Source organism: Triticum dicoccoides, chromosome 5B (genome assembly GCF_002162155.2).
Source record: "Triticum dicoccoides isolate Atlit2015 ecotype Zavitan chromosome 5B, WEW_v2.0, whole genome shotgun sequence".
In the NCBI taxonomy this organism is placed as follows: Eukaryota; Viridiplantae; Streptophyta; class Magnoliopsida; order Poales; family Poaceae; genus Triticum; species Triticum dicoccoides.
This window is the reverse complement of record NC_041389.1, coordinates 648,424,004-648,435,674: the sequence shown is the minus strand read 5'-3', so window position 1 is coordinate 648,435,674 and position 11,671 is coordinate 648,424,004. Positions and strand designations below refer to the sequence as shown.

Below are 11,671 nucleotides of genomic sequence, written 5' to 3'. Positions count from 1 at the left end.
CGACCCACCCCGCCGCGCCCGCCTCGCGCTCTCCTCCATCCGCGTCCGCGCAAACCCCTCCTCCGCCTCCTCCATCGACGCCGCCGCCTCCTCCGCCTTCGCCGCCGCGGCTCCCCTCCTGCCCCACCTCCTCTCCCCCTCCGCCTCCTCATCCCCCTCCCCCTCCCCGTCCGCCCCCGCGTCCTGCCCCGCCGCAGTCTCCGTGCCCCGCGACCGGCTCGCCAGCACCCCGGTGGCCGTCGAGCTGCCGTGCGGGATGGCCGTTGGCTCGCGGGTGACCGTGGTGGCCCGGCCGAGGAGGAGGGAGGGGGCGGCGTCGTCGCAGTTCATGGTGGAGCTGCTGGGCACCAAGGCCGTGCAGGGGGAGGAGCCGCCCAGGATACTGCACTTCAACCCCAGGCTCGCCGGGGACTTCACCGGCCGCCCCGTCATCGAGCTCAACACCTGCTACCGCATGCAGTGGGCGCTGCCGCAGCGCTGCGAGGGCCCGGCGTCGCGGCCCGACGACGACAGAGGTGAGCTCCGTCGATTGCAGACTCTAAATTCTACTTTTCTCCCATCGTACGCTAGGAAATTGAATACGCTCCTTCGATTGCAGAGTAGTACTATTCAATTTGGAATCTTATTTGTTCGTTAAAACAAAAACAATTTGCACCACTGAATTTGCTTGATGTCGCTGTGAATCATAACATGCTGGTTTTAATCTTTCAGTTGATGGCGAAATCAAGTGTGAGGAATGGACTCGGGATGATGGCGCCAAGACAGAGGAATCGTCAAACATAAAATGGCTGCTCAACACTTTGATCGGCAAACCGGAGCCAGACAAGGTGTCTGTCCAACAGGCGTACCCGTTTGCAGAGGGCAAGCTCTTTGTCCTAACCATCACAGCCGGTCTCGAAGGCTACCATGTCAATGTCGACGGGCAACATGTTGCATCCTTCCCTTACCGCACTGTAAGATTTTTGCCATGCCTCTGCAGAGATTGCTCGTTGGTTACTTACATAATACTGTATATCAAGGATGGAGAACTTGTTATCTGATGATGCGCTGTCAATCTGTTGATTTAACTAACAGGGTTACAACCTCGAGGACGCGACGGGCCTGTCGTTGAACGGGGACCTTGACATCGAGTCGATTTCTGCAGCCCATCTGCCCAAATCACACCCTAGCTTCGACCCACAGCGATACCTCGAAATGTCTGAACAGTGGAAGGCCTCGCCTCTGCCGACTGAACCTGTCGAGCTGTTCATCGGCATCCTTTCTGCAGCCAACCATTTCGCCGAGCGGATGGCCGTTCGCAAGTCATGGATGATTGCCACAAGGAGATCGTCTAACAGTGTTGCCCGGTTCTTCGTCGCTCTGGTAAGCACCTGTGGATGATTGATTGCTACACCTTAACAGTTATATTGCTGACTTGTGCAAACTCTAATAGAAGACTTGTTTACAGAATGGGAAAAAAGAGGTCAACGAGGAGCTGAAGAAGGAGGCTGAGTTCTTTGGTGACATTGTTCTGGTCCCTTTCATGGATAGCTATGACCTCGTTGTTTTAAAGACTATTGCCATTGCTGAGTATGGGGTAAGAAAAACTAGTGTTCTTGGATCATGCTTCAGCTCCATCGACAAAAATGCTCATTCTGACTTTTTCTATTTTATAGGTGCGAGTTGTGCAAGCGAAATACGTAATGAAGTGTGACGACGACACATTTGTTAGAATTGACGCGGTGTTGGATCAAGTGAAGAAAGTAAAGAATGGGGGGAGCATGTATGTGGGAAACATAAACTATTACCACAGACCTTTGCGATCTGGAAAGTGGGCTGTAACGTATGAGGTATGATACGATGCAGCTTCCTTTGCAATTACTTGTAGCATGCTTTTCCTTTTAATAAAAAAACTGAAAAGTCCTTGTGTGTTGGGCACTTGGGCCATGCAAATTCCTTCATTGGTGTGACTTGACCTCCATTATTCAGCATATTAATGCTTTACGGGTCATATCTGTTAGTTCCCCTGTCCAGTCTCATGTTTTAGTAGTACTCTGTTTAGTGCGTTCATGCTAGCCTCTGCCTTTCCTAAAGCAAGCATGGGTTTTACTCGAGCTGGAACAATGATTATGATTGCAAATTTAATGATCAGTCTTCTAAACACAGGGTGTTGTGTTTATCATGCCTACTAGTGGTATTAAAGTATCATGTTTATTTTAGAAAAAAACAGAGTATCATCTTCCTGGCAAAGTTCTGGCACTGGTAGTGATATATTTTACCCTGCATACATGAGTGTGATGTAAATTTCCTGCCCCTTTTTCAGGAATGGGAAGAGGAAGTATACCCACCTTACGCAAACGGGCCGGGCTATGTGATTTCATCAGACATCGCTGAGTACATCGTATCCGAGTTTGACAACCAGAAACTGAGAGTAAGTCATTACCACCATCCTTGTCAGTAAGCAAGTAAAAATCGAAGCATTTGTGTCTGTGTGTCTAAAGGCTAACAAACTGCTGTGCTTCCCCTGATTGTTGCAGCTGTTCAAGATGGAAGACGTGAGCATGGGCATGTGGGTTCAGAAGTTCAGCAAGACTCGCCAGCCAGTGGAGTATTCGCACGACGTCAAGTTCTTCCAGGCCGGCTGCTTCGACGGCTACTACACCGCGCACTACCAGTCGCCGCAGCACATGATCTGCCTCTGGAGGAAGCTGCAGTCCGGGAGCGCTCAATGCTGCAACGCCAGATGACAATGAGACTGCCTGGTAATTGAAAAGCGGCACCCGGCTCTCTGGAGAACCAAACAGCAAGGATGAGTTCGAGTTTGATCTTGATTTGGAGGCTCTCTGGAGAATTAGCTTGCGTAATTCGCTCATTCTTTTGATCAGTGGCTGGTTAATTCAGCTACTGATTCTGACACTAGCTAGATGCTGACACCATATACATGTGTCAATTGTTTTTGACCTAGGAACTAACAGCTCTGCTGATCTCACTTGTATACCGGCTGTTCTTATATATACATATTAGATGTTTCGAGTAAATCATTTCGTGTGTTCAGAGCTGCTCCTGTGCATTGTCGATTCCACCTGCAAGTCTGATTGTTCAAATGTGCTCGTGCCACTATTCTCAACAACATCACAAACTGACTGAACTTAGAAATCTTTACAAATTGCGAGCACGGAAGCAACAACCTCTTAAACAGAGTTCCTACATACTGCAAGCATTGAAAGCAACAACTTCCAAACAAAGTTCCTACAAACTGCAAGCACAGAAGCAAAGGTAGTTCAAAATGAAGCACAGAGGCAAAGCTCATCCCGCATAAGCCCGCAAAAAACAGGAGGTTAGTTCAAAATGAACTAAATCTGAGCATGGTGATTACAACTAACCTGATCAGTTTTGACTACGGAACAGCTTCCTAAACGAAGTTCCATACACCAATACTAAGACCGGCAGCATTGGTCCTACCTTAACACGGCCTATACAAAGTTACTACAGAACAACTACTTCCTACAGATCCAGAGCCACGCTCACTTGATCCAGATGCACCAGCAACTAGAGCTTGGCAAACACTTGAACACCAGCTCACTGCCCCTGGCCCGTAGAAGCTGCTTCCATTGCTGCAGAAATGAGAGAAACTGGAATGTAAAATCAATCAATTGGTGAATCATGTTCAGCTCAATGTACATTTTGCTTATCACCAATCAGAAGGACCGACAAGTTCCTCAAAAAAACAGGCGCTCATAGAATCATTAAGATATATGGACTTGTACTCAAGAGGAACACCTCCCTTTCTTTAGCACATATGTTCAGCTCAATGTGTAAAGTTTCTTGCTAAGAACCATATTTTCATGCCATGTTGCTAAGTGCCACTGACAGATTGTACAAGGTTATATATATGGGCATAAGCAATAGTACCTGGGAGGTAGAAGCTCATGTAGGGAAAGATAATTTTGCCCGGACGAGACACCTTCCTGACTTGTCGAGACTTGAGATCGACCATGTAGGAACCAGCATATGTGCTCACAAATATGACTTGGGTACCCTCCGCAATGCCAATAATCCCAGCTTTAGGTGCTGGGATAACCTTTGTGATGCTCCAAATCCCATCTTCAGGTGCTCGGATCAAGAAGGATCCATCAGGGAGCAGCGCCTTAAGATCAATTACCTTGAGTTTCGCCCATCCAGTGGCTCCCTCGGGTCCGGTCTCCATTGACCAAAGGGTTAGATTTGCGACATCCACCACGGCAGCAAATCCCAGCGTGCCGTCTTCCGCCGTCATGAGACACCCCTTGCCGTCGATCGGCTTCTTGAACATTGATATGCGGAGTGTACCAAGTTGGCACTCCACAATGTAACCCATGTTGAAGTAGAGCGCCTCGCCCACAAGGACACTAGCCTCACTAAATGTTTGAAGCAAAGCATTTGAGTGGTGAGCATTTGAGTGGTGAAGAGAGGTGAACTTACTCCACTCGGCAGTCTCAGATGAGTACAGCCAGGCCGATATGGTTCCGACCTGGTCGGTGGACACAAAGGCCAGATGGAAATGCCCTCCCTGGCAACCGTGTGTAAGACAATAAGTTTTGGGGAACCAGCACAACCCTCTAGGGGTGGCTTATCTCATTATATATAATGGTTGTGTTACAATACGTACATAAGTACAGAAGCTATACATAGTCTAACACCCTCCCTCAATCTTAGCCACTTTCTAAAGAACTGAGAAGGGTAAGATTGCGCCTACAAGCCTCAAACTGTGGCAGCGGTAAAGGCTTAGTGAAGATGTCTGCAAGTTGATCCTTAGATGAGATAAACTTGATCTGGAGTTGCTTCTGCGATACACGTTCCCGTACAAAGTGATAGTCAACTTCAATGTGTTTCGTTCGGGCATGAAATACTGGATTTGCAGAAAGGTATGTAGCACCGATGTTATCACACCAAAGAATAGGAGGCTGTGGTTGAGACAAACCCAACTCCTGAAGCAAAGACTGCACCCAAATAATCTCTGCAGTAGCATTAGCCACAGCCTTGTACTCAGCTTCAGTACTGCTACGTGACACAGTAGCCTATTTCCGAGCACTCCAGGCGATCAAATTAGAGCCAAAGAATACTGCATAACCCCCCGTGGATCGCCTGTCATCTGGGCTACCAGCCCAATCTGCATCAGAGAAGGCCGAAAGGACCCGAGAGGAAGTCGGCCGAATATGCATACCAAATGTCAGGGTGAACTGAACATAACGAAGAATGCGTTTAACAGCAGCCCAATGAGTATCTCTGGGAGCCTGAAGATACTGACAAACCCTGTTAACAGCATAAGAGATATCTGGTCTCGTGATCGTCAAGTACTGAAGTCCACCAACAATGCTCCTGTACTCTGTGGCATCCGCAGGAGACAAAAGCTCACCATCAACAGCTGTTATCTTGTCGGTAGACGACATGGGTGTGGTGGTCGGTTTGCACTTCAGCATGCCAACTCTCTGTAACAACTCCAAGGAGTACTTCTTCTGCGTAAGGACAAGACCAGTAGCACGAGAAGTGACCTCAACTCCAAGAAAGTAGTGAAGCTTCCCAAGATCTTTGACCGCAAAATCAGCACCAAGAGAGCAGACAAGAGCATCAGCAGCATACTGAGAAGAGCTGACAAGGATAATATCATCGACATATACCAAAAGATACATAGTGACTTCTGGCTTCTGTAGAAGAAATAACGAAGTGTCAGCAGTAGACGGCACAAACCCATGAGCACGAAGGGCAGAGGCAAGGCGGGCATGCCAGGCACGAGGAGCTTGCTTCAAACCATATAGTGCTTTGGAAAGACGACAGATATAGTCAGGACGATCAGGATCAGAGAAACCAGGCGGCTGTTTCATATAAACCTCTTCCTCCAAAAATCCATGTAGAAAAGCATTCTGCACATCAAGTTGACGAAGTGACCAACCACGAGAAACAACAATGGAGAGAAGAAGCCGAATAGTGTTAGGCTTGACGACAGGACTGAAGGTGTCCTCATAGTCAAGACCATGACGCTGCCGAAAACCGCGAGCAACAAGTCGCGCTTTGTAACGCTCAATAGATCCATCCGAATGCTTCTTCACTTTGAATACCCATTTTGAGTCAATAACATTTACCCGTGGTGGTGGAGGAACGAGAGTCCATGTCTTGTTACGAAGAAGAGCATGAAACTCCTGCTCCATAGCCTCTCGCCAATGTGGAATGCGCAGGGCAGCCTGATATGAGCGAGGCTCAGAAGATGGATCCGCAACAGCAGCAGCCAAACAAGCAGCCAACCAAGCAACCGTACCATCCTTACGTTCCTTAGGTTTGAAAATGCCACTGCGACTGCGTGTATGTGGTCGGGACACAGGAACCACCGAGGTCGACGGAGCAGCCTGCAACGGGCTGGAGGACGGCGACGTTGACGAGTCAGCCGGTGACGAGGAGCCAGTCACGGTAGCCTCGGACTCGGTCGACGAAGAAGGCCGGCCCACCGGCGAAACCGGCAGAGCAGACGAAGCAGCTGGCGACTTCGGCATCACAGACCGGGCCGTTGGCGAGCTCGGCATAGTGGGCCGTGGCGCGGCCGGTGTCGCGGGCCGATCCGCGGATGAAGGCGACGTGAGGACCCGAGCCGCGGGCGAAGACGGCGTGACGGGCCGAGCCGCAGGCGAAGACGGCGTGACGGGTCGAGCCGCGGGCGACTCGGCGGCCGCTGGCGAAAAAGGCCGAGCCGCTGGAAACTCGGCGATCGCTGGCGTAGCGGACCGAGCAGTGGAGATGCTCGGCGCGACGGGCTCATCGGGTGACCATGCATGAGCACGCGAATCGACGCCATGCAACATAGGGCGATCGACGTGCCCACCAGAAGACGACAATGATGATGGTGAATCCTCCAACAGCTCCAAACGAGCTCCACATCCGGTTCCTGCACCATGGTTAGGTAACAGCAAAGGAGAGTATGCAACATCATCAAATTGGTCAGAAGCAACAGAGGATGAATGCAGGGATGGTGGTTCGACAGTAGACACAGGAAGGTTGGCAAAGGGAAAAACATGCTCATCAAACACGACGTCCCGAGATATATAGACACGATTAGTGGGAACATGAAGACATTTGTAACCTTTATGAAGAGAGCTATAGCCAAGAAAAACACACTTCTTAGAACGAAACTCAAGCTTGCGCTTGTTATATGGACGAAGATGCGGCCAGCAAGCACACCCAAATACATTGAGAAAGGTATAATCAGGTTGTTCATTAAGGAGAACCTCAATGGGAGTCTTCATGTTTAAAACACGAGTAGGAGTACGGTTGATGAGAAAGCATGCAGTGATGAAAGCATCACTCCAAAACCGAAACGGAACAGATGCATGGGCCAAAAGAGTAAGACCAGCTTCAACAATATGACGATGCTTACGTTCGACTGAACCATTCTGTTGATGTGTATGTGGACATGCTAAACGATGAGCTATCCCAAGCGACTGAAAGAAAGAGTTGAGGTTGCGATACTCGCCCCCCCAATCCGACTGGACATGAACAATTTTGTGCTTGAGAAGACGTTCAACATGTTTTTGAAACTGAACAAAAATATCAAACACATCAGATTTGCGTTTAATAAGGTAAAGCCAGGTAAAGCGACTATAAGCATCAACGAAACTGATATAGTAATTATGACCACTGACAGAAGTCTGAGCAGGACCCCATACATCTGAAAACACAAGTTCTAAAGGATGTTTCACCTCACGACTGGACTCGAAAAAGGAAGTTGATGACTCTTCCCCTGCTGACAAGCATCACACACTGCTACATCTTTATTACTAGACAAACTAGGAAGCTCATGACGACGCAAAATATGACGGACAATAGGTGTGGCCGGGTGACCAAGACGAGCATGCCACTGTGACGGAGAGACCCGAACTCCACTGAAAACGCGAGCGACGCCAGGATGCTCCAGACGGTAGAGGCCCTGGCACAACCGCCCACTAAGAAGAATGTCCCTCGTGCCCCGATCCTTAATAAAAAGATCAAAAGGGTGAAATTCACAAAGCACATTATTATCACGTGTGAGTTTAGGAACTGAAAGAAGATTACGGGTCACAGATGGAACTCGAAGAACATTGCGAAGCTGAAGATTCCTATTGGCATGTCTAGTGAGAAGAGATGCTTGACCAATATGAGAGATGTGCATACCTGCTCCATTGGCGGTGTGGATCTTGTCGGAGCCATGATAGGGTTCACGAGTGTGAAGCTTCCCCATCTCGCTGGTCAGATGCTCTGTCGCCCTAGAGTCCATGTACCAGTGTGGATCGATGGAGTAGGACTGAGTGTGTCCCTGTTGCTTCTGCGGCGCGGGACGATCAGCCATGGCGACCTGACGGGCATTGTTGCGTGTATCTTTGCTGTCATTGCCAAGACCAAGGAAGCTTCGCTGGAAGCGCTTATGACACTTGGAGGCCCAGTGCCCATCGCGGCCACAAAGCTGACACACACGTGGACCGCCAGCCCCCGGTAAGGTCGCAGTAGGTGGGGGGGCCGAGGCGGGCGACGGTGGCAGCCCCAAGGGAGACCGGGGTGATGAAGAAGAGCGGCCACCCTTGGTGGCGGCGTTGGCCGAGAGGGAGCCAGTGCCCCTGGTGCGGCGAGTCTCGACCCGTTGCTCAGTGAGAAGGAGCCGAGAGAAAACCTCGTGTGCCAGCATGGGTGTCGAGTTGCCCCGCTCGTTGATGATCTCGACTAAGGCATCATACTCCTCATCAAGACCATTGGCAATAAACGAGTTGAACTCGGAGTCGGTGAGGGGCTGTCCAATGGAGGCCAATGTGTCGGCGAGGCCCTTGACCTTGTTGTAGAACTCAGTGGCAGTGGAGTCAAGCTTCTGACACTCTCCAAGCTGACGACGGAGTGCAGAGACACGAGCCTGGGACTGCGCTACAAAGGTGCGCTCAAGGATGGTCCAGGCCTCATGAGACGTCTTCGCGAAGACAACAAGGCCGGCAACTGCCGGCGAGAGCGACCCCTGGATGGAGGAGAGGTTCGCCTGGTCCTGCCCCGTCCAGACGCGATGGGCCGGATTGTAGACCGGACCGTGCACGCTGTCTACCAACGCGGGTGGGCAGGGAAGCGATCCGTCGACGTAGCCTAGCAGGTAGTGACTCCCCAAGAGCGGGAGAACCTGCGCACGTCAGAAGATGTAGTTGTCGGCGGAGAGCTTGATGGTGATGAGATGACCGAAGTGAAACGGCGGCCGCGAAGACGATCCCATCGAGGAGGCTGCCTGGGGTGCAAACACCATGGAGGCAGCCAGAGGCACCGAAGCCGATGCGGGAGGAGGCGGGACCGCAGCCAGGGCGGGCGCCGCAAAGCTCGCGGCCGGTTCGGACGCCGCAAGGCTGGCGGCCGGGGCGGACGCCGCCAACCCCGCCAGCGGGGCGGTGTGATCCGCTTGCGGCAGGAGCGGCGGGACGACGCCTGCGGAGTCCGCAGCGGACGGCGGCGCCGCGGTGTGGACTACGAGGTCACGCCCAAGCGAGGGCGCCGGCGGTGTGGAGAAGACGGAGCCGATGCTCCTTGTCCCGATCGGAGCCGGAACGGAGACGGCATCGAGCGGGAGGTTGAGCAGAGCCGCAAGAGAGGCCGGGAGGAAGCCCGCAGCAGTGGAACCGGTGGTGGCGGCGCTCGACATGGCGGCGGCGCGATCGGTGGCGCGGCGGCTGCGGCGGCGGTGCGGGTATTAGGGTTTAGAAGCGGAAGCGATCGTAATCTAGCGTGATACCATGTAAGACAATAAGTTTTGGGGAACCAGCACAACCCTCTAGGGGTGGCTTATCTCATTATATATAATGGTTGTGTTACAATACGTACATAAGTACAGAAGCTATACATAGTCTAACACCATGGTGGTCGCAGCCTTGCGCGGCACAGAGCACCGCCGCACCGACGGTGACCGGATAGTGATAGGACGAGGTCACCCTGTGCTGGTGGCCCGTCACAGGGTCCAAGACAACGAGTTCAAGGGTGATCCCGAGGTGGGCGAAGAGGGCGCGGCCATGGCGGCAGTCCATGGCAACCCAGCTGGGGAGGCCGGGGTGGGCAGGGACGAGGGCGGAGGCGGGGACGAAGCGGCCGCCCTGCTGGAAGAGTCCCAGGATGGGAGGTGTTCCGTGGAACTCGCGGTAGCGGCGGCGGAAGCGCGGGCCGGCGAGGATGATGCGCCAGGGCTTGCAGACGGCGGAGGCACGGAAGAGCGAGGCGGGATCGTCCGGCGGGAGGCGGAGGAGGACCTCCTCCACGAGCTCGTCCATCAGCACCGGCGGCGGCGGCATGGTGTGGCGGCGGAGGCGAGGGTTTCGGGTGGGGAAAAGTGGGGAGCTCGAGTTCGTGTTGCCGCACGTGTGCGCGCTTGCTGAGCTGCTAAGAAGAAAAAAATGGAATTGATAACTCCCGAACGGGCTGCGTTTTGTTGTTTCGGTCCGAACGTCCTTTCCACTCCTGGATTTGATTACGCATCTTAAAGCAGGGGACCAGAGCCACGTCAGCGATCGATATCATTAGGAGAAAACAGAAATCGTCCCGAACGAATGCTCGCACCACTCATCCCCTTCTCTGTCCCATCGCTCTCCATTCCCATCCTACCGTCTCCCATCCGCTCCACGCCCCAGCTCCCCATCGCGGCACCGCCGTCCCAAGCTCGTCGGCGCCGCCGTATCCTATCCTCGTCTCCTCGCCATCGCGTGCGTTTGCTGCCGTGCCGCAACATCGGCGGCCACATCATCAGGACTCCGCCTGGTCAACTCTGGTTGGCAGGTGGTGGCGCGTCCGTACCGCGGGGAGGTGGTGGTGGGGGCGCAGCTATTTGTGAGCAGCAGGAGTGGTCGTGGTGGCCAGGGCCGGATCGTGGCCGGGGAGAAGAGCACCGCACTGAGGAGGCGCCGGCGTCGACGGCAGGGCGCGGGGGCGCACCTCGATTCAGGAGAAGCGCGCGCAGGAGGCGAGGTTGTCGCTTGTCCGGCGAGAGCCGACGCAGGCGGCGGCGGCGAGCGCGTTGTCGGCCGCGTCGGGGACGGGATGCCCCCTCCCCCTCCCGCTTGCTCAAGTCGCAGCGCATCGAGCTCGAAATGGTTGCGACCTTGCTGGCTAGGCAGGGCTGCGGGGTGGTGCAAGCCAGGGAGAGGGCTGGGCTCGCCATCGATTTTGCCTACCTCGCTCTGCAGGACACCGATTTTTAGCAGTGTCATGGGCGCCAGCCAGAGACAATTCATCAGTAACCCCTGATTCTCACCCTCTAGCATTTTTTCCCTCTCAATGTTTTCCGTGATGCATCAGCACTCCCTACTCTCCTTGATACTACATTTTCTGGCTGAAACTAGTTGCCATGTTGTCATAATTTGCAATCAGAATATGTTGCTTCTTTTAGCAACAAACAAAACTGACCAAACTAGTTGTGTTTGTGGCATGTGCGTCTCCGTGTTTTTGTTAGATGCATCATTTTTTTCCGTGCAAACTTCTGAACTTGTTAGTTTGTTTGTTACACGACATAAGTAAGAGATAAACGCTACAAAAGCATGGCATTTTTTTTACTAAAATGTTGTGGCAATTATTAGAAAAATCATATGGCAAATTTCAGAAATTCACAAGTTTATCAAAAATACTTTTATTCACACGACAAATTTTAGTTTAAGTTGCCATGGCAACTTTTAGTTTAAGATAC

General features: G+C 52.4%; 2 protein-coding genes across 2 annotated transcripts; one reads left to right on the top strand and one right to left on the bottom strand.

The window, feature by feature from the left end:
- The first annotated feature begins 134 nt into the window (after positions 1-134).
- Positions 135-3,007, top strand: LOC119312320 (hydroxyproline O-galactosyltransferase GALT5-like). The gene is made up of 7 exons (XM_037588046.1): positions 135-515; positions 712-953; positions 1,075-1,362; positions 1,448-1,576; positions 1,656-1,829; positions 2,303-2,410; positions 2,517-3,007. The coding sequence occupies exons 1-7, from the start codon at positions 257-259 to the stop codon at positions 2,724-2,726; spliced, it is 1,410 nt and encodes a 469-aa protein (XP_037443943.1). The 5' UTR covers positions 135-256; the 3' UTR covers positions 2,727-3,007.
- A 208-nt stretch (positions 3,008-3,215) lies between these two features.
- On the bottom strand, positions 3,216-10,361 carry LOC119312319. Its single transcript, XM_037588044.1, has 3 exons — positions 9,860-10,361; positions 3,892-4,539; positions 3,216-3,593 (listed from the first exon to the last, which is right to left on the bottom strand). Exons 1-3 carry the CDS (start codon positions 10,284-10,286, stop codon positions 3,559-3,561), a joined length of 1,110 nt encoding a protein of 369 aa, XP_037443941.1. The 5' UTR covers positions 10,287-10,361; the 3' UTR covers positions 3,216-3,558.
- Positions 10,362-11,671: the final 1,310 nt, after the last annotated feature.

Coding starts and splice junctions, on each gene's coding strand:
- LOC119312320 (XM_037588046.1), top strand. CDS start 257: ATGGCCGTTGGCTCGCGGGTGACCGTGGTGGCCCGGCCGAGGAGGAGG. Junction 1,363..1,447: donor CCCGGTTCTTCGTCGCTCTG/GTAAGCACCTGT, acceptor ACTTGTTTACAG/AATGGGAAAAAAGAGGTCAA. Junction 1,577..1,655: donor TTGCCATTGCTGAGTATGGG/GTAAGAAAAACT, acceptor TCTATTTTATAG/GTGCGAGTTGTGCAAGCGAA.
- LOC119312319 (XM_037588044.1), bottom strand. CDS start 10,286: ATGCCGCCGCCGCCGGTGCTGATGGACGAGCTCGTGGAGGAGGTCCTC. Junction 4,540..9,859: donor CGCGCAAGGCTGCGACCACC/ATGGTGTTAGAC, acceptor ATTGTCTTACAC/ACGGTTGCCAGGGAGGGCAT. Junction 3,594..3,891: donor CATGAGCTTCTACCTCCCAG/GTACTATTGCTT, acceptor TCATTTCTGCAG/CAATGGAAGCAGCTTCTACG.